The sequence below is a fragment of the Pseudochaenichthys georgianus genome, chromosome 10 (genome assembly GCF_902827115.2).
Source record: "Pseudochaenichthys georgianus chromosome 10, fPseGeo1.2, whole genome shotgun sequence".
In the NCBI taxonomy this organism is placed as follows: Eukaryota; Metazoa; Chordata; class Actinopteri; order Perciformes; family Channichthyidae; genus Pseudochaenichthys; species Pseudochaenichthys georgianus.
The window spans coordinates 22,445,207-22,469,270 of NC_047512.1; the positions used below are offsets into that span (position 1 = coordinate 22,445,207).

The 24,064-nt window shown below is 42.9% G+C and overlaps 4 protein-coding genes across 7 annotated transcripts in view; 2 read left to right on the forward strand and 2 right to left on the reverse strand.

The window, feature by feature from the left end:
- frmpd1b (FERM and PDZ domain containing 1b) overlaps nucleotides 1–13,757 on the reverse strand; it is a 29,487-nt gene extending 15,730 nt beyond the window's left edge. For 2 of the 3 annotated variants that reach the window (XM_034092910.1, XM_034092908.1), the window contains exons 1-3: nucleotides 13,466–13,757; nucleotides 5,540–5,690; nucleotides 602–712 (exon numbers count right to left, since the gene is read on the reverse strand). In XM_034092910.1, the coding sequence (XP_033948801.1) occupies nucleotides 602–708 (107 nt within the window). In that variant the 5' untranslated portion in view covers nucleotides 709–712; nucleotides 5,540–5,690; nucleotides 13,466–13,757. Of the gene's footprint in view, nucleotides 1–601; nucleotides 713–2,170; nucleotides 2,378–5,539; nucleotides 5,691–13,465 lie in introns of those variants that run through there. The other variant, XM_034092909.2, reaches the window with a different exon arrangement.
- A 681-nt stretch (nucleotides 13,758–14,438) lies between these two features.
- tomm5 (translocase of outer mitochondrial membrane 5 homolog (yeast)) lies at nucleotides 14,439–15,698 on the forward strand. The gene is made up of 2 exons (XM_034092736.1): nucleotides 14,439–14,668; nucleotides 15,266–15,698. Exons 1-2 carry the CDS (start codon nucleotides 14,548–14,550, stop codon nucleotides 15,298–15,300), a joined length of 156 nt encoding a protein of 51 aa, XP_033948627.1. The 5' UTR covers nucleotides 14,439–14,547; the 3' UTR covers nucleotides 15,301–15,698.
- Nucleotides 15,699–16,049: 351 nt separating this feature from the next.
- Nucleotides 16,050–18,727, forward strand: LOC117453762 (zinc finger and BTB domain-containing protein 5-like). The gene has a single exon (XM_034092729.2). It carries the CDS (start codon nucleotides 16,581–16,583, stop codon nucleotides 18,516–18,518), a length of 1,938 nt encoding a protein of 645 aa, XP_033948620.1. The 5' UTR covers nucleotides 16,050–16,580; the 3' UTR covers nucleotides 18,519–18,727.
- Nucleotides 18,728–18,822: 95 nt separating this feature from the next.
- Nucleotides 18,823–23,991, reverse strand: grhpra (glyoxylate reductase/hydroxypyruvate reductase a). 2 transcript variants are annotated; one of them, XM_034092732.2, is made up of 9 exons: nucleotides 23,559–23,991; nucleotides 22,183–22,313; nucleotides 21,302–21,374; nucleotides 21,085–21,201; nucleotides 20,863–20,951; nucleotides 20,617–20,718; nucleotides 19,814–19,949; nucleotides 19,563–19,693; nucleotides 18,823–19,443 (listed from the first exon to the last, which is right to left on the reverse strand). In XM_034092732.2, exons 1-9 carry the CDS (start codon nucleotides 23,651–23,653, stop codon nucleotides 19,322–19,324), a joined length of 996 nt encoding a protein of 331 aa, XP_033948623.1. In that variant the 5' UTR covers nucleotides 23,654–23,991; the 3' UTR covers nucleotides 18,823–19,321. The 2 variants fall into 2 exon arrangements, with proteins under 2 accessions (XP_033948623.1, XP_033948624.1); XM_034092733.1 differs by lacking the exon at nucleotides 23,559–23,991 and adding an exon at nucleotides 22,909–22,930.
- Between the last annotated feature and the right edge of the window lie 73 nt (nucleotides 23,992–24,064).

Genomic DNA, 24,064 nt, shown 5'->3' on the forward strand with positions numbered 1-24,064 from the left:
AGGGAATAAAGGGCTCTTGAAAGCATATTTGTGGTCAAGTGGGCTGTGTTTATGTTTGACAGAGGGACAGTCTCACATAGCTTGGATGAACCCAGCTATGTGTTATGCATCTGACTGTGGGTGTGTGGAGGGGATCTGGTGTGTGTGGTTACAACAGATTAGGAATAATATTTGTACTCAGATTTAGACATGTTCTTCTCCTCTACGGAGAGATTTTTATAGTAGTACATATCTTGTATCTGAACATTTTGGTAGCTTATATCTGAAATGATATATAGCAACCTCCCACACTTCTTCTCCACTACACAATCTGGCAGCAGGCCCGGAAGTGGATGATGCTGTTTACTCCCCTCTCTGTCACAAACTTGATTGTCTATTTTTCACTATAGAAGTTATTTAGTTGTTGTTGCTGCAGTGGTTGTTTGGGGCCCGGCATGTTTTGCTCCTATTGGCTGTGTGGCGCCAACAGTTTCTACTGCATAATTAGTTGTTTTCCCTTCAAAATCCTCTCTATTTTCCCACTCGGATGCAAAAATGTGAATCTTTGTATTCCCATTGATTCCTCTAGAAATATTTTTCTGAACTTTGAGCGTTGTTTTACCTGCTGAGCGACTCCCGGGTACGTCGTATTATTGTTCCCACCACCTGCTGCACCCGACTGGCCCTCCGAGCTGGAGACCTGCTCCTACATCGCTCTTTTTCCTCCATTTATCTGAGGAGACAAAGAGAGAAAAGCACATGAGGCCCAGACATAATCCAAAAAAGCAGAACAGAGACAGAGAGGAAATGAAAGTATTTAGAGGGAGAAAACAGCTTTATAGCTCTCCCTTGTTGGGCTTGTTCGCCATCAGAATTAGGCTTCGGCTTAATTTGCATTTCCTCTGCTCCGTTTTAATATTCAGCGCATGAAGCCCGCTTGAATTAGATGAATAATCAGATATGTGAACAGAGCAGGAAAGGCTGAATGAGATAAAAGAGAGAGGTGGAGTGTAGTCAGCATGCACAACAACACATGTCACACACATTTGCATACATGAATCTCAACAACAACCGCACCATCACACATTGCAACCGGATTCCCAAAGTGCTGTTCATTTAAATGTACAAGTTCACTACGAATCTGCAGCTGTGCACTTTCTGCTTCTCCTGCCCTTTACACACGGGGGTGTTTGGGACATAATGAAGAATTGAGGGCTCAGTCAAACCCCAGGGAGGCAAAGCTGGTCCGCATTGAATCCTTACCAAATCTCAAGAACTACGACTCCCATCGACTGGGTTTTGTTTCTGTCAGCCAATCAATACGCTGGCATTGAGCTTGCAGAGCCTCTGATAATACAACCACAGGGTTTATGATCTATGGCTGAAGATATCCTCTATAAGGGGTGCTGCCTTAATTATGTTCATGTTTATATTTGTTTTGGGGCATTACGATAATTAGATATTGTTTTGTATTGAGATGTACTTTAATTCTTCATCTGCTGTGAATCGGACTATGAGGCAGAAAAAAGGAGGGAGTATTTGGCAGGGACGGAAAAGAGTGGCGACCAAAACCTGATCAATACAGCTAATGATGACGAATGTGCTCCTGAAATGTAATGATCCGTAGCTTGGCCTCCACATCTAGCTGCGGAGAGCTTATAGTTTAATCAGCTCTCTGAATTATGGACCAAACAAATACTTGAATATCTCAAACGTTTTCTGACCACGTACCACACCTATATGAGGCATTTTAAAACAGTGTGTAAGACACTGCATTGCAATCAATAGAGGACTTCTGTGAGTAAAAACGTAATTATGAGATCAAATGCAAATTGGATTTGTCTTTTGATATCTTCAAGCATCCACAACAGAGTTCAGCTCGTCTCTGGTGGAGCTGATTGCAGGCCAGTGTTGACGACTCCCTCAGCAGTAGTAAAGCAGTGTAGCTCTGCCCTTTAAGAGGATTAGAGGCCTTCGTTCTGCGCGGGGCCCACACTGGTCAGGGTGTCACTTTAGCACCTCCCGCTGATCCGGATTGACACAGATTGAAGTGGATGAGTAGGGATGAGCGAGGCTAGGTAGCGGACATCTGCACAGTGTTATTATTGACTCAGCCGCAGCGTTCGATCTTTGAGGAAAGCATCACATAGATTGTGAAAGATGTTCGGACTGCTAATAGAGACGTCCTCACTTTGTGTGGTGCAGCACGTTTGCAGGTGTATGGATGTGCTGCAGTCAGTGCTGAGTCAGGTGACCATTTTTGCTGTCATTCTCCTTCTTTCTCCCTTCTGTCGTTTATTTTTCATCCCATCTCTCTCCCTCTCCCCCTCACTGTCCTTGCAGAGTCAGGTAGTCGTCTCCGATGACAGTCTCTCCGAGCAGCAGCCATATTTTATATACAGTGGGGCAAAAAAGTATTTAGTCAGCCACCAATTGTGCAAGTTCTCCCACTTAAAAAGATGAGAGGCCTGTAATTTTCATCCTATGTACACTTCAACTATGAGAGACAGAATGGGGGGAAAGAATCCAGGAAATCACATTGTAGGATTTTTAATGAATTAATTGGTAAATTCCTCGGTAAAATAAGTATTTGGTCACCTACGAACAAACAAGATTTCTGGCTCTCACAGACCTGTAACTTCTTCTTTAAGAGCCTCCTCTGTCCTCCACTTGTTAACTGTATTAATGGCACCTGTTTGAACTCGTTATCAGTATAAAAGACACCTGTCCACAACCTCAAACAGTCACACTCCAAACTCCACTATGGCCAAGACCAAAGAGCTGTCAAAGGACACCAGAAACAAAATGGTAGACCTGCACCAGGCTGGGAAGACTGAATCTGCAATAGGTAAACAGCTTGGTGTGAAGAAATCAACTGTGGGAGCAATTATTAGAAAATGGAAGACATACAAGACCACTGATAATCTCCCTCGATCTGGGGCTCCATGCAAGATCTTACCCCGTGGGGTCAAAATGATCACAAGAACCACACGGGGGGACCGAGTCAATGACCTGCAGAGAGCTGGGACCGAAGCAACAAAGGCTACCATCAGTAACACACTACGCCGCCAGGGACTCAAATCCTGCAGTGCCAGACGTGTCTCTCTGCTTAAGCCAGTACATGTCCAGGCCCGTCTGAAGTTTGCTAGAGAGCATTTAGATGATCCAGAAGAGGTTTGGGAGAATGTCATATGGTCAGATGAAACCAAAATAGAACTTTTTGGTAAGAACTCAACTAGACGTGTTTGGAGGAGAAAGAATGCTGAGTTGCATCCAAAGAACACCATACCTACTGTGAAACATGGGGGTGGAAACATCATGCTTTGGGCCTGTTTTTCTGCAAAGGGACCAGGACGACTGATCCGTGTAAAGCAGGGGTGGGCAAACTTTTTGGCTCGGGGGCCACTATGAGTTTAAAATTTGACAGACGGGCCGGGCCAGTAGCCGATCGGTAAGAAAATATTTAGCTGTCCAAACCTCATTATACACTCAGCACTCAATGTTGACTTTTCTTTTCTTTGGTCCACTCATTGATGCAGGTTCAAAGGTGAATTATTGCGTCATTGCGTCATCGTTTGCATCATGACGTAACCGTTTACGTGCCTTCTTATTACCCACACAGCGTTTTACGTCGCTGATTTTCTCCGCAACACCGCTCACAACAACATCAATAGAGGACTGCGTCGGGTAGTTTTTGATTATACGAAGCCAGATTAAGTTAAAGAACTACTTCTCCAACCTTGTACCTTTCTTCAGAGTGCCGTGGTGTATTGTTTATTAATATGGTTCAGCTGCATTACCGCCCGCTGCAGTACTGCTCGTCTACCGGAGTTTATTCTCCCCTTAACTGGCGGCAGCGGCCGCTGTAAAGTTTTCATTGTCTGACTGTCACAAGCAGCCTTTATATATACAGTCTATGCAAGCAGCTGATAAATATCCCTCATCCCCATAAGTGAATGTGTTTTAGTCTGAAAGCTGTTTGGCATCACAACGCTGTTATGAAAGTTTCTCTGGCATTCTACATGTGATGTTAGCTAATCAGACTATCTTACTTGTTGCTATCATATTTTGGCATAAGACGTTTTCTACACGCATATTTTACCGGCGTAGTTTTCGTTATGATTTTACTTGTCATGGCCACATGTAGCCCATGTATTGATTCCATCCGATAGTTGCAATAATACAAAACAAAAGGAAAACGTCTGCCTCTTCACAATGGTCAATAACAGTGAACGGATGGTTATTAAAGTAAGGTAAAATAAACCGAATCATACTAAGCCTGGTTAGTGTTGCCTGACTTTATATAGGCCTAAGTGTTTTTATAAGTGTGTGTGGTCGCGTTCTAGTCACTTTGCTCAGCGCTACTGCTTGTTACAACTTGTATTTGCCGATCTTTGGGTTGCCGAGTGGGGCCAGCTGAGAGAATAGACCAGACTCCAGCAAAGGTAAATTGTGTCTAGAGTGCGCCATCTAGTGGGATCAACTGAAATACCGAGTATTGCAGGATAAAGGCAAAATTAATGCGGTCTTTACTATAATTTGGAAAATGTTGTACCAATATTCGGCGGGCCGGATTCAAAAGCCCAACTGGCCGTATATGGCCCGCGGGCCTTAGTTTGCCCATGCCTGGTGTAAAGGAAAGAATGAATGGGGCCATGTATTGTGAGATTTTGAGTGACAACCTCCTTCCATCAGCAAGGGCATTGAAGATGAAACGTGGCTGGGTCTTTCAGCATGACAATGATCCCAAACACACCGCCCGGGCAACGAAGGAGTGGCTTCGTAAGAAGCATTTCAAGGTCCTGGAGTGGCCTAGCCAGTCTCCAGATCTCAACCCCATAGAAAATCTTTGGAGGGAGTTAAAAGTCTGTGTTGCCCAGCGACAGCCCCAAAACATCACTGCTCGAGGAGATCTGCATGGAGGAATGGGCCAAAATACCAGCAACATTGTGTGAAAACCTTGTGAAGACTTACAGAAAACGTTTGACCTCTGTCATTGCCAACAAAGGGTATATAACAAAGTATTGAGATGAACTTTTGTTATTGACCAAATACTTATTTTCCACCATAATTTGCAAATAAATTCTTTAAAAATCAGACAATGTGATGTTCTGGATTTTTTTTTTTCTTCTAATTTTGTCTCATAGTTGAGGTATACCTAGGATGAAAATTACAGGCCTATCTTATCTTTTAAAGTGGGAGAACTTGCACAATTGGTGGCTGACTAAATACTTTGTTGCCCCACTGTACATGCTCATCGATAGCACTTGATCCAGGGGTTTACTATCCTCCCACTTTACAACAACAGCCCATCTTCATAACTCCACCAAAGCAGATAGTGTACACGTTTCCACCTTTAAAATGCATTTTTAAACATAAAATATTCTACCTAAAAATAACGTGTTTGTCTCATTAGATTACATGTGGTAAGCTTCTGAAAAGAGAAGACTTTACATATATTCTGTCTTTGAGATACCAGCATTTCTTGCCGCCCCCATCTTGTGCACACATTTAAAGAAAGCAACACATTTTAGCAAAAGACTGTGAGAGAGTGACTCACCGTGATGTGGCTTGTCTCTTCAGGACTCCAGAACACAAATACCCTCTCGCCCTCTGAGACATCAGCTCTGCAGCCCCTCCAGGATTGGCTGAAAAGAGGTGGAGGGGGGTCCTTGTGATCATCGGGACCAATCCCGATCTGGTGCAGCCACCTGTGCAGAGCAGAGCAACGCTATGGGAGGCCTGTCAAATGTCATAAATAAGATGCATACCCACACCACCAGTTTATAATTAGAGCGTGAAGCGAGCTGTTATCAAGTCTGATTACGTCAGACCAGCTCTATCTGCCTTGGATTTTTGTACCTATTCATAAGGAACGCAGCTATATTCCAGTTGTGGATGTTTTCAGAGTGAACATGCAAGTGTGTCAAGCAAAGCAGATGTGAGTCCAAACCAGCTTTGTGGTTTTGGTTTTCCAAGAGGCCCCTCCTCTGGTCCCCAAGGCTCTTTCTCTCTTTCTCTCTCCCTCCCTCCCTGTCTCTTTTTTCACTACTCCTCCACAGACTCAAAAGCACATGGCCATGTACAGACGAGGCCCTCCATCTCCGTCTGGTTGTCTAAATTAAAATTGCATAGAGCCCAGTTCAGCTAACAGTTCTTACACGCTCTAAAAGCAAAGACGACAGCCTGTGAATCCGGATGTGGGGGAGAGAGAAAACGCTGCCAGGCACATGGAAATCTTGGCCATAGATAAAATAGGACAAGCCTTTTTATATGAACATCAGGGCAAATATTGCTGAAACCTGAGCCGGCCTATGGTTTGGGGAGAAAAAACAGACTTCGGGAACTCTTTGTTGTGAAAAGTCTGCCTGTTTTTGAGTCACTGAATAAACATTCTGGTTCTCATCGAAGGAAACCACCTCATTTTGCACTTGAATGTTTATCTGTGAAATAAACTCTCACTCCCTGGGGCTTTCATCTACAAGAAAGAACAGAAATCAAGGAATTGATAGTCCCATCTGTGCAGCTCTTCCATCAGGCCCTGTGTCCTGCACACAGAGCTCGTTCACAAGGCCCATGTGTCCCAGTGAAAAGCCAGCAGAAGACCTAGACCCGCACAGACTGCAGGGCACATGAATAATACATTGGGCTAATGCAGCTAGCCTCCAAACGCCTCCTTCTGCCACTTTGCCAACACAGGCAGCAAGAAGAGAGTAGCCAAAAGAGGAGAGACACGCAGGAGAGACGTATGGGGGTTGCAGAGGTGAGGAGGAGGGGAGATGGGAGGGGGAATGGAAGGGGCTGAGAAAAGGGGGAGGGGTTCGGAGAAGAGAATTGGTTGAGGCAAAGAAAAGGGAGAAAGGACAGGATATTGCAGCGGGGAGAAAAGGGGGAGAATTTTAAAGAGGGTGAAAAGGGCAGCGTAAAAAAAAAAGGAGAGTAAAGCAGCGGGAGAAGAAAAGTACAGTGAGGCGTAAGAAGAGTGCCTTCCACAAGAAGCAGGGGAAGAGAACATGCTATCAATGCAGCGTTTTTCCACCAACAGAGTAAACAAAGCCGGGCAGCAGACATTGATGTATGGTTTAATACAAAATAAATAAATCCAGTAGCGTTTTGACATGCTGTATGCTGTCTTCAATGAAGAGCTTGTTCCCTCTTTCTAATGATGTGACAGTAAAGCCTTCTTGTCTACGAGCTGATGATGAGTATGCTCCTAATCTGGCTCTGAATCAATAGTAATCGTGAATCCCGCTGTACACTGTCCTTAAGACCCCGAGCCGCCCACAAACACAGCGCACCAGCCGGCCACTCTCTCATTCCTCCACCAATCCTAACCGTATTATGTTGAATATTTGTAAGTGCTGCTCGTCTATATTTCTCTGTTTTGACGTCTGTGTCTAGTTTCTCTGAGAAAGCTCTCCCCTTTCTACCCAAACAATGTCTCTCTGTCTCGGACAACACAGACCGTTGTTCTATCTCACTGCTTGGTATGAGTACACATGCAGTTAATAAAGGCACTCCACTCTCTCCTCAGGGTTGAGAGGGGGCACAGCGCTGGCAGCTTCTGTGCAGCCAGCTGGACGAAAACATGCCCAATTAGCACTGCTGGGCCAGACCGGGCCACATCAGGTCAGAACAACCTGGGCAAGAACTGGTGGGGGTCTGCCATTAGGACCATAGACTGTATATTATTAGCAGAGGTGGGAAAAGTGCTCAGATCTTGTACTTAAGCGAGTGCTGCGATCAAAATGTTATTCAAGTAAAGGTACAAAAGTACTGGCATAAAAATATACTGAAAGTACTCATTATGCAGATCCATTTCATAATAATATATGTTTTGATTATAATGATTAATGCGCTAGGGTGCAGCTAGTTTAAATGACTTTGTATACTGCATGGTAGCTTGTGAATTTACTCCAGGTGTAACTAGAGTCTTATTTAAGTGTTTATTGTATTTCACATCATTAATCCAAATCTGCAAAGTAACTAAATATATTAAATAAATGTAGTGGAGTAAAAGTACGCAACTTAGCTCTGAATTGTAGTGGAGTAGAAGTAGAAAGTAGCATAATTGTAACACTCAAGTAAGATACGAGTATCTCAAAATTGTTCTTGAGTAAATCTATTATTTACTTTCCACACTGATTTAATAGGGCATGAAGTATCCACTCTTCTTCATGGATATCTGACTGACAGGATGAATTTCACAGTCACAAACTTTAATTATTGTCAATCAAATCTCCGTATTAATAAATGAAGAGTGGACTCTGGGGCGCTCTGTTAATGCAATTACAAACAGTCGAGCACACACCACATGCACGCACAGATGCACAGACACACACAAACACAAATCACAGGGCTTAATATGATAAGCAAGTATGAGCGTTATACAATCAGTAACCGGATTCCAGCAGAAGCCTTGCTCACTGCCTGAACAACAGCTTCTATTTGGAAAGGACCAGTTGGCTTTTATTGACATCTCTCAACACACACACACACACACACACACACACACACACACACACACACACACACACACACACACACACACACACACACACACACACACACACACACACACACACACACACCCTCCAGCCAAATAAGACACACCGGATACAGCTGCACCACATGGGGTGCAGGGTAGCAGCAGCAGGGGTTGGTTAAGCAACTCGACAATTTATTTTGGCACACAGAGGCTCGGACACAGAGCCCAGTTCAACAGCAGCACACTTTGCAAAAAAATATTTGATTTGTGTGTGTGTGTGTGTGTGTGTGTGTGTGTGTGTGTGTGTGTGTGTGTGTGTGTGTGTGTGTGTGTGGGTGTGTGTGTGTGTGTGTGTGTGTGTGTGTGTGTGTGTGTGTGTGTGTGTGTGTGTGTGTGTGTGTGTGTGTGTGTGTGTGTGTGTGTGTGTGTGTGTGTGGCCTAGCATTACTATACTTGTGGGGACCTAAATCTGTTTACATAGTCACGTGTGGGGACTCGCCTCCCTTATGGGGACAAATTGGAGGTCCCCAGGGGAATCATTCATTTTAGGGTGATGACTTGGTTAGGATTAGGGTTAAGGGTAAGGTTAAGGGTAAGGGTTAGGCATGTGTTGGTTGTAAATGTGAGGAAGTAGAGCAGGCGTATTCAAAATATCAATGTCCCTCTTTCAAAAAGCTGCAGACAAATGAAATACAGAGGATGATAGGCTTTTAATTTAGGCGTTGACCCTCATCAGAAGTAACATTTCGGTATAGACTAATGAAAACCAAAGTCTTTATAATTTCCATCTAAACCACCAGAGGCTTTTTTATTCTGCATATGCAATTCATGATATTATACATTGAATTGGACATTAAACAACATTACATTTGCTTATATAAGACTATATAACCCGGCTCTTCGGGCGCTCAGCTGCTGTGGCAACTTGGGGTGGGGAATTGTTGATTAAATAACACCTTAGGATAGTTTCTGTTGAGAGGATGTGCTGGGCTCCTTAATCACAGAAATGTAATTGCTAAATGACAGTTGTTTTACTGACTGGGAGTCATGATAAATGTTCACCTTCATGTATATTGTCATGAATGATTTTCAACTTAAAGGTGGGGTATGTCATTTTGGAGAAACCAGCTCGAGTGCGCTAGAATTTGAAAGTACACCACCGGAAAAAATCTACCCCTTCCTTCAGACTTCCTTACAGAGCCCCTCCTCCAACACACATGAACGCGCACATGACCAATGAGGGCACGAAGATAAGTTTGAAGGATCCTTGAAGGAGAGTAGCTTGTGGGTGCGTCATCCTTCATTCTGGGAACAACTCATATTAACCGTACAGAGGGTGTTACATCACTGGGGATTACACAGCCTTTCCTCACCATTCAATACAGACATCCATTAATAATGATGGTGATACCCTGACTTTTCCTGTCCTGCCACAATAAGGTCAAAACGTTTACTTATCCAGTAAAATATCTCAACATGTAGGCCTCCTTAATGGATGAGCTAAACTTTTTGGTAGAGACATTAATGATGAATATTTGTAAGTATTAATGATGTCCAGGTTGTAAATCCCAATGACTTTAGGTGTCGTCTGACTTTACTGAGGACATTCGCAGACATTCACTTCATCCTCAGCTATACTTCATGTTTACTGCTTATTAGCAACTGTTAGCACATTTAAGCGCTGAACTTGGATAATACCATGTAAACATTTCCTGCTAAATGTATGTTAGTGTTATCATTGCAAATCCCTGTTGACTCTTTGTTGGAGAAACTACTGTTGTCTCCTCTTTAGGTTTGTTTTAATGCACTGATATCATGTGTGATTCTGAACTGACTAACTGACTAAATACTGGATTCTTGGACTTGCTCAAAAACGTGGACATATACTGTATCTCTCTGATTGCACTGTACAATCTCTGGTAGATTTTCTTGCCAATATACGACCTTGCAGCTGCCTCTGTATGATAGGAGGAGGCAGGGCATTTCAGGTTGTTGATCTTTATGAGGAGACAGACACATACTTGTTGTCTCCTACATATCTCATTTCTATGAGGCTTGAAGGAAGTCCAGAAGACGTCACAGATGACCCAGATTTACGCCTTTGTTGTTATCTCCTGTCTTTTGGACTATATAAGCCTGATGTTTTTTCCTGCTGCGTTGAGCAACATGTGTGTGAGTTAAACCATATCCTTTGTATGTGATTTAACTCTGCTCCTTCTTTCAAGAATAAATTAGTACCTGATTATTGATTCTCAACCTGGTGTCGAGTGATATTTTCCTAACACTCTTATTTATTGTATACCTGTTTGCATTCATTCATGTTTTCTTGTGAAGATGTTTGTAATTGTATAAAGGGACGTTGCAAACAAGATCGGCTTAGTATGTGTCATTGTTCCATGCCATACTGTATACTTGTCCATGTGAACAAGAAACAATAATATAAATTCATCTTGCACTAGTTCGACATAGAAGAAAACATTATTCCAATTAATTAACTGTCAAACAGCAGCTTGTTTAAGTCTGTTGATTGTTTTGTTTGCTGCTTATTTCTCTGTAACAGGTCCTCCAGACACAATCCCATCTCCCGCCCTCATTCAGCTTGTCGGCTCATTCCATTAGCGTTATGAAGACTGGGCTCACTGTGCGTCGCTCATTTCATTTCCTTTCCATCAGCAACCTGGCGAGGTTTGAGTTCCCCAGTGAACGATTACATAATGTGTCTTTTGAAGATGAATACTGCTCTGCATTGTGTTACAGATCTTTATCGGTGGTTCTGATGGTTCCGGAGAGAGACAGGCAGCGAGAGGAAGGTCTTTGGATGTTAGAGGATGATATATGTTGTGAGTCTGGAAAACTGTCTGCTTCACTTCTTCTGTTGCTGCCCGAGCCAATTTCCTTCAACTCACTGAATCTTTGAAAAGAAGCGCACAATATACGTCTTATCTTTAAGTCAAAGTAATATGAGCAGCTACAGAAGGCCTCTGATCTCTGGAAAAGTACTTACATATACAGGCTAGGCTAGGACTTTAATATTTTATATCACAGTTAAGAATAGAGGAGAGTAACCTTGTTATACAGAGCTGATGATTTACTTAGGCTTTATAGGCTTTACATACTGTTTCACTAGCCTATTATGTTCATAAATAGAGTTGGCCTACATTGACTGCCAGTCAAGTGTGCCATCACCATGGAGCTGCTGTCACATCAATGAGGTCATGTCTCCATTTATCCTCTCGTACTCAGACAGTTTGAAGGAAAAATACAAGTTTACAGTATATTAATCTTTACTGTAAATCAATCAATCCACTAACATACACCAATGTAACCCCTGACCCACGAAAAAAGTGAATTCATGTAAACACCAATATTGATTTGCCAACGTATTCCGGTAGCAAGTGGCTGCGACAAAATGAATCACATTCCTGAACAGGTTCAATTATTGATTTATCTAATGATCAGTTGGTCCAGGCATGGTGATGGAGCTTCCAACACCAGCCCAGCCACACAGTGTGCCCTGGAGACATGGAGATAAGACCAAAGAGGAGGAGAGGAGGAGAGGGGGCGAGGACGGCTGGCTGCAGAAAGTGGGACAGAGGAGCAGTCAGCGGGGAAGATCGAGGCTAATGCAGCCAGGCATCCAGGCTTTCCTGATGTGCGAGTTCTGCCCGTTGTGTTTCTCCTCGAGCAGACTGACCTCTGAGCAGCAACTCCCATCACATGTAGGCTAGCATACATCCCTGAGTCATAGCCCAGTGCCTCCAGCCGTCTAAACACTCTGCACACAAGAGTGGGAGCAAAACACTGAGCACCCACAGCTACTTCACATGGGCTGCTTATCAGGGACAAAATGGCATTCATTCATTAATTGTGTGTGTGTGTGTGTGTGTGTGTGTGTGTGTGTGTGTGTGTGTGTGTGTGTGTGTGTGTGTGTGTGTGTGTGTGTGTGTGTGTGTGTGTGTGTGTGTGTGTGTGTGTGTGTGTGTGTGTGTGTGTGTGTGTGTTGTCAGCTGTGGCCCAGGAGCAGCTGCCTGCATATGATGCTGCTGTTAGGAAAAAATACTCCATAAGGGTAGTCTCTATACGCACAGTGGAGGCATCACTGTAACACGTGTTTAAAAGGAAACGCTAACAGCGGTCATATTAAATCATGTCATGCATTAAATGAAGGCCAACAGCAAAACGCATTGTCCCGGTCTAGTTGTGTTGCGCTTGTCATGCCTGGCACGGCACGGAAGAGCTCGCACAGTGAAGAGGCTGCTTCTGGCCAAAGGATATGAGCAAAGAGAAGAAGGAGAGGCGACTGTCCCAGGGTCGCTGCACATCGCCTACGCCCATTCATAGTGTGCGTGCTTCAGCCTACACTACCCAGCCTGGCATCCCGCTGATCCGCCAGGGTTTAGTCCGTTCATTTTCACTCTGTGGGCTGTGGCTTTCACTGTGATTTCACTGCGTAGGTACACGGCAGCATGGACTCACTATCCCTGCGTAACACATGTGTTTATGAATATGTAGAAATGCTATTCAGTGTGGTGCGAAAATGGCCACAATTTGACTGCATGTTAGCCTACCGATTTATATTCCCAATAACCTTAATGTAGGTTGTGGGGAGGGACTCACTACGTATTGACCGTGTCAGCTGCTCATAAATGCCTTGTAAATGCCCTTAAAAATAATCAATATATACCACTGCCCCAACCCAACATAACTTTGATCAGTGGCCGCAGCCATGCCGGTCAAATCAGGAGTCTAAACAAAGAAAAAAAAGGTCAGTCTTTTGTTACCTTTATAATCTTAATCGGATTTAAAATCTCTCCTCCGCCTCCCTCAAACAGGGACACGGGTGTAGCCTGCAGGCGTTATGAAAACGACCATCATTTAAATTATTAATTTCGACGTGATAAAATCAGTCCAAATGGCAGGAATGGATGCAAGGTGCAGGCGAATAGCCGGGCGCCCCTTCATCAGACAATAACACCGGGAAACACCGAGAACACTCACCTAGTGGTCCGAGGAGGAGACGGGGGGACCGGGACTCTGGGAGGGGTGTCCCCCAAAACGAGCACCGATACGGAGAATTTGGGGGAAACGATGTCTGAATGTCAAAAAATATCCTCGGCGTCCTCCCGGGCCGGATGCTGATGGTGGTGTGTGGGGGTTTGGCTATGTGCTGGATGCTGTCATCGTACTGGGACTGCTCTCTAATCCTCGGCCCTGAGCTCAGAAAAACCCCCTCCTCCCACCGTCTCTCTCTCCTCCTCTGCTGTCTGCCCCGAGGACCCCCGCCCCCCTCCGCAAGGTCAGATATCCAGTAGTAAAATAATTCAAGAAATATAAAAAATCTATCTATCTATCTATTTGTAATCTGGTGATTTAATACAAGTACATTTTTATTGTAAAAAATGCTTGGTTTATTTATTTGTATGATCCAGTTTTCCAATTAATAGCCTACCCATTTCTTATATTTTGTAAATCCGATACTAAGTGTCTGTATTCTTCTTAATAAACAATGTTTTGACTGTAATTCTACTTTTTATATATCTTTATTTACAGTAGGCTATAACCACTGTATACTTTTTGGGGGGAATAAATAACACTTACACTCACAATTTAATTATAATTTTAACAGCTGTTGGGTAGTCTGTAGCACTAAACAATATCAGCTGATATGATAAGGTCCTTAACTTTTATTTTTATTTTAAGGTCCTTAATGTGGCCCCTGCATTTCTAATTGTGTCATGATCCACACAGTATACATACTTTTTTTATCCACATTACCACACACCTCAGACATCAATGGAAGTCCAAAGGGAAATCTCAATATTTTCCTAGAGTCCCCTGGTTGATTTATCTGGCCTGAAAGTAAAACGTCATATTATTTTCCAGTAAACCTAAAAAGTATTTTATTTATTAGTTTTTGCCTTCGTGCCTTCGTGCGATTTGACCCTCGGTGCGCACCATCCTTCGTCGTCACGTCCGTTTTTACGCACTTCCGGTTAAGATTATTCCTCCATGCTCCGCAACGTTGAATTTTCAACACGAAAGGCAGACTGAAGAAAAAGACCAAATAAACCACAGCCATAATGTTCAAACTGGAAGGACTCGGGCCTAAAATGGACCCAGAGGAGATGAAGAAGAAAATGAGACAAGATGTCGTCTCATCTGTACGAAACTTCCTTATTTACGTCGCCCTTCTCAGAGCCAGTGAGTACAGGCAGATGACATTGACATACAACTCACAACACTTGTAGTTTTCACTGCTTTTCTGGCATTAAGGACAGTGGCGTGTCACCTCATGCATGTGAAAGTATATGGGAACGTCTTATAGCACATTTTATAAAAACACAACAACACAAGCTACATTGCAGAGCCAATGGAGGATTATACATTTTAAGGCTGCAGTGCACAATCTATCGAAATACTGCAATATTGTACAGGGATTTTCTAGTTGGATGAAAGAGACTCATCGTACAAAAACTCCTTTAAAATGTAACAATCATTTTCGTTATTGGTATATTTTATGTTCGTCCAATGCTCAATGTTGCCCAATTTACATAATATAATTTATTGGCATTTGTCTTTAAATAACAATCAATTTGTTTGTTTTTTAACAGTATTCTGAGAGCAGCAGAAAGGCAGAACCGAATACAAATCAATATATTTGTAATATTAAAAAGTACTTTAATTATCATTTTAACATTAAGTTAAAACATATTTTCCTCAACTGTGCTGCCAAACATCAATCTCACTTTATTCATGGTCTTAACATAAACTAATACTCTGTTTCTTCTGTGTTTACAGCCCCATATGTGTTAAGGAAGCTGGACAGCATATGAGCGGAGCAGCAGGTCTCTTCTTCCGCCATGCACTGAGAGTTTACTCCATCAGAGACAGTATGAGCCATCTTCATCAGACTACCGGGGCAACAGCAGCAAATCCTGTTGGAGATGATCAAAGTCTGTCCATCACTGCACCTGAAGAAACACCTTGTTTTCATTTGTCATGTCTTGTTGAATACTTTAGTCTGCCTTTCTTGTGAAACACATTGTGGTCATTGTTAAATGCGAAGTCTAAATGTGTGTATGCCTGCTGTGTTCACACATCAAAGGGGAAAACATGTTGTTTTTGATTTACATAACATATTTTTAAATGGCAAGAAAACGTTCATGATAGGGTTTTAAACCTTGAATCTGACATCACTCAAAAACAAGTTGCATAAAAGATTTGGACGTGATTCATTGTCTTTTTCTGAACTGATAACAGAGATCTTCAACAGCAACAAACATTTTCTTGACTTGGCCTCTAGATTAATTTAACCTTTGCCTTGGTGTTTATTTAGATCAAAAATACTGTAATATTGTTAACTAAATTACTAGTTTGCTAGGAACATGAATTGATAAGCACACTTGTTTCAAATCAAATCTGCTTCGGGTTTCTAATTGGAGTAATAAAGCCCATGGACATTGATAATGCAAATAAAAAGATCAATTGTTAGATGTTTTGTTATGTACAGTATATCAACTTGACTTGCAGTGTACTATAACAATTACAACATAATTTGATGAGAAATCAAATCAAAATTCGATATTGAGAATGTCGATCGTAGATGCAGTTCAGCAAAATGGCCACCAGGGGGCGGTGTGGTTTCATCCCGAGGGTTGACGAGACAACAAACGATGGAGGACAGTAGACGCTAAACCGGGTGAGAGTTAGGTTGTAGGGCTCTGGATTAGTAGCAGAAATGGTAAACATAATGAAAGCAACATTAGGATAACATATTTTTGTCAGTGAAAGAAGAATACAGATATCCGGCTGTTCTCGGAGACGAAGCCTGAGACCGCGTCGCATCCTCCGTGTTCTTCTTGCACTAGGCCCGCCCATCCTCCACAGCATCCCAGGCAGCTACAACAGACAACAGACCGCACATCAAACTGGAGGTAGGCTCCTTTGGAAAGCCAGTGTCCAGTCAGCCTGAGGAAGTTTTCAGCAGATGAGGGGTAAATAACAAGAAGTTTGACAGCTTTGCTCCAGACAATGCCCTTCATTGTGTTATTGAATTTACACTAGTGCCACGGATGCTATACAATACACCTGTACTAAAGAACCTCCACCGCCTATGATGGACTTCCCAGGTCATTTCCAGCACATTTTCAAGCAGCTCAACCACCAGCGCCTCCATGCTCAGCTGTGTGACTGTGTGGTGGTGGTTGGAGGTCAGAGCTTCCAGGCTCACCGCTCCATCCTGGCAGCATCCAGCTCCCACTTCAGGGCTCTCCTGAGCTCCAGTGACAGTGGGGACGAGGTTGGAGCGGATCCAGGTGGAGGCCCCAGTGTGATGGAACTAGATCAAGAGGTGGTGACCCCTGAGGCCTTCTCGACCTTGCTGGACATGATATACACCTCCACCCTCTCTCCTGGTGCCTCCAATGTGATGGATGTACTGCTGGCAGCATCGCACCTGCACCTCAACACTGTCGTCAAGGCCTGCAAGCTCCACCTGTCCAGGAAAAACTTTCCCGCATCACCTCCGAAAGGCTGGAGGTCATTGCAACAGCAGCAGCCAGAGAAGTCGGCCACATCTGTCATGGAGGAGCACATCAGTGACGAGGAAGTGGGGGTGGAGGTTAGTCAGTCTGGTGGAGTTGAAGACCAGGGAGTGAGGATGAGGGAACTATCATTGAGGAACAAGAGGAAGTCAAACAATGACGGGCTCAGTGGCAGAAAGAGGTCCTGCAGACTGCCTGAGGGAAACTATAATGAGTGTTCACCTAATGTAAGCACCGTCAGTACAGAGGAGGGTGGAGAGCCGCCGCCGCCCCCAGACTCCCTGAAGATGAGCGATGCTCTCTGGGAGAGCCGAGGCGAGGAGGAAGTGGAGGAGAAATATGAAGCAACCAAGGGAGAGTCAGAGGAAATCCAGCTTCCAAGCCAATCAGACAGCAGCACGAGAGGTGTAGGTGCATGGGATGTGGGCGGAGATACTGTGGTCAAAATACAGATAGGAGAAGAAGGGGAGGAAGATGGAGAGAAGCCGAAGATTACGATGATTGAGGTAAAAAAGGAGAGCTCATACTCCCCAGATTTACCAGACAAGTGTCCTCTATCTCCACCACCAGGCTGCACTGACCATTTGGACGCACAACTAAATGAGGAGAAAATGGCCGCAGCCTGCCCCACTGAGGCTGGCGTTAGCTCTCTGCAATCCCAGCTGTGCACAGATCTTCAAACTGATGCTCGAGATCTGGGTGAGGAGTCAGTGGACGGTGAAGGCCTTGACAGCCTGTCAGAACTCGCTTTTTCCTGCTTCCTCAATCCCAGCAGTGACAGCGTGATGGGGGCTTTGGAGGAAGAAGACAGTCTAGCTAGCCTCACTGCTGCTGCTACAGCTGCTGCCTCTGCCTCTTATGCTGCTGGAGAACTTTGTCAAAACTCAGAGGAAAGCTCTCCTGCTCAGACCGCTGATCCCTCTCTCGTGTTTCCAGTGACGTCTGTACCCCTGCAGCAGCTTCTCCCCACTCAGGGCCCTGGTTTCAGCGACACACTCATCCTCCAGCCCACTCAGAACTCTTTGTCAGGGTTCCTGAGTAGCATCAATCCAGGCCTCAGTCTGGAAACGTCCCTCATCCAACCTTCCTGGGCCGGGAAAAGCTCAGGGGCGACAACCTTCCGACGCATTGCCCCCAAAGTGCCGCCTGGATCAGAAGCTGATGGTTCCTCTGGGTCAGCGGGGGATGCTGCTGAGCGGCCGCCTTTGACCAGAGCTTCTGACGATGTTATGTCCAAGTGCAAGAAAGCAGCTGCTGAAGACCTTGTGATGTTGGTGGAAGGGGAGAAGAAATACGCCTGCAAAATCTGCTGCAAGACCTTCATGAACCTGACTGACTGTAAGAAACATATTCGGGTCCACACTGGAGAAAAGCCCTATCCATGTCCAAAGTGTGGCAAGCGCTTCAGCCAGTCCTCCCATCTGTATAAGCACTCCAAAAACACCTGCCTGAACTGGAAGGATGACCAATCCTTCCCTGATACCCTGCTATCAACTGCTCTTAACTGAAGGGTGTTTTCTGGTTTGCACAACTCATAGAACAAAATGAACTCTGCAAGGTTGATTATTTATTACCCCATGAACTTAATTATATGTTACATGAATTCAAATTAAACTAGCTAATGTTTTTTTATGTGATTTGTTAAAAACTATTTGATAGAAATTTAGCCAAACTGATGAATGCACTGAAAATGGACTCAAAGAATAACTTGTTTTTGTACTGCTGTGTTAAGAGTGATGAGAATAAATCATTCACTTCAATCTTTTTTGGAGCATGAGTAATTTCTAATAAAAAAACACAACACACGGAGCATTATAATTAAACTAAGCAATACGTGTTTATTCTTTCAAGACGTGCCATTTGTTTTACACAAAACTGGAGTGTTGTACTGTTTGGGAGCGTCACTGACAGCATTACCATTAGAGAAAAGTGCAGATTGAATAATGCTCATCTTCATGGCACGGTTAAAGAGGGACAGAACATTTGATTATATTTTAACAGACAAAAAATAACTAATGTTATGAAGTGCTACCAGTTTCTTCATTAGCCTCTTAAATACATTTCTGAGATGATAAAACTGCACAAAGAATTGAATTCCTCTGAAATACACATTCAATTCAAAGAGTGAATCTCATATTAGTACCTCTGACAAGATCACACGATCAAGTTAATACTGACGACATGGAATCATGTGTCTAAGCTTTCTTAACTACATTAGTATTCTTCTTTTCAGCCCTGTCACATAGGAGACTATTACTGCTCCAGATGCAGCGCCAGAGCAGGCCGTCGGCACAGCAACACACTTTTAGTTTTAGAAGGTGAGTTCACTGGGCATGTCCGTGCCCTGTAAACCTCCCAGCAGGTTCTGGGCCGACAAAGCAACCATGATGCCTCTCGTGGAGTAGGTGGCACTGCCGATGTGTGGCAACACCACTGCACAAGATAGGAGAGGAGAGAACGTATCATTACATAAGACTATAGTGTCAAATCAAAAGAATGTAGGAAAAGTGGGCAAAAGATATGTCTACATATTTCCCATCCTGTTTACTTACCGCAGTTTTTGAGTGTCAGCAGAGGGTGGTTTGTTGGGAGTGGCTCAGGTGTTGTGACATCCAATCCAGCTGCAGCTATCTGTCCGCTGCTCAAAGCTTCGTATAGATCCTCCTGGTTCACCACAGTTCCCCTAAAACAAAGACCACATCTCACCCTGTTTGTATTTACCAGCAAACAGCTAGTGACATAAACATGACAACAGACTGAACACATAACAAGGTCTATCACACCCATGTTTGTGCTGCTTTACCTGCTTGAGTTGACGAAGACTCCTGTGTTTTTCATCTTGCTGAAGAAGGCCTTATCACACATGCCCTGGGTTTCCGGTGTCAGGGAGCAGGAAACAACGATGAAGTCGCTCTCTGACACAAGAGTGTCCAGGGGAACTGTTCAACGGAGAGGAGAGGACGAGAGGAAACATAAAACCAAAAAAAAACCTATTGTTATTAAAAGGTAGATTGAGTTTAGTTATTTCATCTAATCTATTTGACTTGTATTGTTATCGTCTATTTGGCAATGGTATTAGTGTTGCTTCTTATAAATAATATTATACTTATTCAATATATTTTCTTGATATTGGTTTTCTATTTTTATGATGCTGTGATTTATTGAGGAATCTCTGGCAAAAGAAAACGTTTCGTATCTTTTTATATTAGATTATCACTTCTTATGTTCTGTCCTTTCAAAGTCAACTTTAATGTCAATCTTACTCCGTTTGTGTTTACAAACAGAGCGATCGAAATGACGTTTCCAACAATCCGGAATGTAAAATTATACAGTATACAGATATGTATAAAATATGTATATCCTATATACACAATCAGACACATTTACACATATGCACACATTAAGATAAAAAAACAACACAACAATCAATATATACAAAATAACAGTCACTTCAATATCAATATCTTTGGTGCAAGATTGTCCATAAAATGTGCATTTATTGCAGATTGTCCGTAGCAGCGTAACAAAAAGTGTCTGGATTTGAGTGTCCTGCTATGGTTTTAAAATGTTCCCTTACACTGTGTAGGTTTCTCTTCTTTTTCTTACCATACTCTCCATTCACCTCAGCAGCGTAGTCCTTGGCCGTTCTCCCAGAGTACAGCAGCCTCTTCACTCCAAAGGGCATGACTCTCCGAGCAATTGCCATGCCTGAACATCACAAACACACCCAGTTATTCAGCTACAGAGCTCATCAGGGAAATACAATCACACATTTTAATTCGGTATGAGAACACTGGTATCGGTGAAAGGACCTAGTCATATGATACTATATCGCATCATCAGTAGCCTTACCAATGCGCCCCAGTCCAATGACTCCCACTGTGCTGCCGGAGAGACCGTAACCACACATCCAGAGAGGCTTCCACGAGCTCCAGCCCCCACTGAGAGAGAAAAGAAAACACTGCATGACCATTATGTCTCTTCATTACCTGCACTCTTGGTGAAATAGATACATAAATGTAATCACAATGAAAGACAACACAGATAGTGTAAATGTGGGGCTGGGGGACTGACTTTTTGACCTCCTCCACTCCCTCTGGTAGCCTGCGAGCGGTGGCCAGCAGCAGGGCGACGGTCAGCTCTGCCGTGGCGTCAGTCAGGACGTCCGGAGTGTATCCAACACGAATACCACTGTGGAAAACAAACAGTCATTCCATTTGGATGTGCCAATTGATCCTACTAGTAGAAGGTTGGTTGTAGAAGTAAGCTGCAGTTCATGATAGAAACCTACCGCTTTTTTATTTCATCAATAGCCAAGTGGTCGTATCCAACTGAGAGGGTGCTGATTACTTTCAGGTTTGGTCCTGAATCACACACAGATCACACTGAAATGTTAAAATCTAGACACTTGAGCAACATATCATTACAACTGATATTTTGTATGTGCTAATACATTTATTGGATTGATTTAGGATTCATTGTTTTAAAAAAAAAACATTTGCATCTATTTTGATAATTCACTTTTCCTTTTATTATAAAATATATCTGCTTGTGTGTTGCTATTCTCTGCCCTCGTAGTTAAGGGTTTAAGATGATGACCACGAAATGTAACAGATATATTAATCCAAGCGAGGCATTTGTTGCTTTATGTCTTTCCCATTAGGGAAAAAAAAAAAAAAAAGGCAGACAGGTTAAGGGGGTGGGGGGGGGAAGTAGTGGAAAAATAAACCTATTAAACTAACTATATCATGTATTTTAAGTGTTAAATACTATGAAGCACATTGTAATGTTGTTTTAAATGTTGTATTACATATATTATTATTATTATTATCATAATTGTAATTATTATGTACCTAGGACTCCCTTAGAAGCAGTGTTGAGAGTTTTTAGATCATATCCTGCTAAAAAAAAAGTAAATATGTTTGATTGATGGATCAGTACAATGTCCTAGTTTTACATAACCACAGATGATGAGTGTAAATGTTGTGACATACTATTTGGTCCGGAGTTATGGATACCCGGAATGTTATATGTGCGACACCAGTTATGAGGTAGTACAGAGCAGGAATAAAGCACAGTTAACGATACTCGCTGTCTCCTGAGTTGTCTATAATAAAGCAAGATACACATACCAAATGACAACACTACAATGAGTACAGGATGATAGAGTACCTGCAGCATCCAGAACCTCGGCATCGATCTTGTCTGACAGCAGACACAGCAGACCATGAGCTCCCTGCACACCTTTAAGCAGATCTGCCCTCTGCATGGGTTCATCTGAGTCCCACTGGGACACCTCACAGCTGAGACAAAAAAAAAGGAGAAAAGGCATGAAAAGTCATGTGACAAGGCATACAGTCTGAATTAGTTATATAAGCAACACACTGTATCGTTGGAGTTGTGTGACCCTAGGAGAGGTCACGATACATCTCATGTTTGGGTCATTCTACAGAAAAGGTGGAATCTGGGTGATACAAATCTGCTGAAATATATTCCTTCTAAAAACATCTAAAACCTGTTAAATAGCAATAACTAACTCTTAACTTGATGAATCCACAACAAGTAGAGCTTAAAGTATTTGAAAAAAAATTATACTTTATACAAAGCTTATTTGTATAAGAATGTCACTGGTGTTACGTGTTACCAGGAAGAAGAGTAACACCAGTGGCAATTTGGAGAAAACACTACCATTTTAACAAAATGGCTGCCATGTGTCAGACCAAATGTGGCTTCAGTCAATATCAAAATCGTTTAACTCTTCAATACAATACATTTTGCCATTCAAATGTTCACCCCTAGCGCTATGCAATGAGTAACACTAATGACAGACTTGAAAGACGCATGTACAATTTGAAGATAAAATGACACCTTTAAAAAACAAAGTAAGAAGTATCTGACTTTCCTTATGTCTTTGTCCACTGCACTGCCTCAAATGATCTCTTGTTACAGGAGGCACTTCAGAGACAGTACATTACTTCAAAATAAAAGCGTTTTGTGTAGCAGTAACACCAATGACGTAATTTTGGGTGACTGACATTTATTTGATATTATTAATAATAATTTGCGTTTTTTTTTTACAATTTCAGTGTTATATTTAATGTATGTAAATATAAATTAGATTTATTTATTGAAAAAAAAAATCTTTTAAATTAAAACTATAGGCTCCATCAAAGTGACAAGGCAGTTCCTTGAACTTGGCATTTTAAATAAATTTCAATTTACGTATAAACCCATTTTTTATTTAGTACCATTGCAAAGACAATCTCTATGTATTCAACATATATAATGAATGTGAGTATTAGGTCAACGTCATGTATTTTGGTGTCTGCAAAAGTAAGTGACAGCACTTCCACCTTTTCTGTAGAATGACCCGTTTACTATTGGCTACAGAAGTGTGTAACATGATTCGAAGCAAAACGACTGTCTAAACATATGGAGGAAAAAGAGTAAGCCAGTCAGGGTACCAGCCGCACAGCCTGCTGGTAGTCAATACAATCTGCTATGGCAATGTCAAATATCAGTCAGTTTTATACTTAAATAATGCCTACACTCCAGCCGCGGACAGGATCTTCATCCCCTCCGGAGGGATGCGTCTGGTCAGGAACACCTTCATGAGTTTACCGGCCGCAGTCTGCATCAACATGAACTGAAGTCCTTCCGACTGGAGGCTCTCTAACTTTGTGGGAAGGATTGAACGTTTGCTCCACCGAGAGAAAACTACACTACCACGCTCCTGCAGACATCAGGAAGTACTCGGTTTCATGGTACTGCGCCTGCGTGGAGTTGGGTCTGTTTATTGCATGGATGTAAAGGTCGGGACCGGGACACACCAAACTGACACCAAAGAACACGGACCCGACTGTTGTGTCACCTCACGTCTCCTGCGTCCTCGCCAAAAAGTCGCACTGGAACAACACACCCAGAGCCGTATAATAGAATAATAATCTCTCTATATGACGCTGAACACACCGCAAAGATTCAGCCGACGGCCAAGTAGCACGTACGCACTGCGCATGCGTGAGTGGCAACAATTCAACATCGTCAACATGGGAAC

What these genes read in the sequence shown, in the direction of transcription:
- tomm5 (XM_034092736.1), top strand. Translation starts at nt 14,548, where the DNA reads ATGTTCAAACTGGAAGGACTCGGGCCTAAAATGGACCCAGAGGAGATG. An exon ending in CGTCGCCCTTCTCAGAGCCA is followed by an intron (nt 14,669 to 15,265) that starts GTGAGTACAGGC and finishes CTGTGTTTACAG; the next exon opens with CCCCATATGTGTTAAGGAAG.
- LOC117453762 (XM_034092729.2), top strand. Translation starts at nt 16,581, where the DNA reads ATGATGGACTTCCCAGGTCATTTCCAGCACATTTTCAAGCAGCTCAAC.
- grhpra (XM_034092732.2), bottom strand. Translation starts at nt 23,653, where the DNA reads ATGTTGATGCAGACTGCGGCCGGTAAACTCATGAAGGTGTTCCTGACC. An exon ending in ATCCTGTCCGCGGCTGGAGT is followed by an intron (nt 22,314 to 23,558) that starts GTAGGCATTATT and finishes TTTTTGTCTCAG; the next exon opens with CTGTGAGGTGTCCCAGTGGG. An exon ending in ATTGATGAAATAAAAAAGCG is followed by an intron (nt 21,202 to 21,301) that starts GTAGGTTTCTAT and finishes TGTTTTCCACAG; the next exon opens with TGGTATTCGTGTTGGATACA.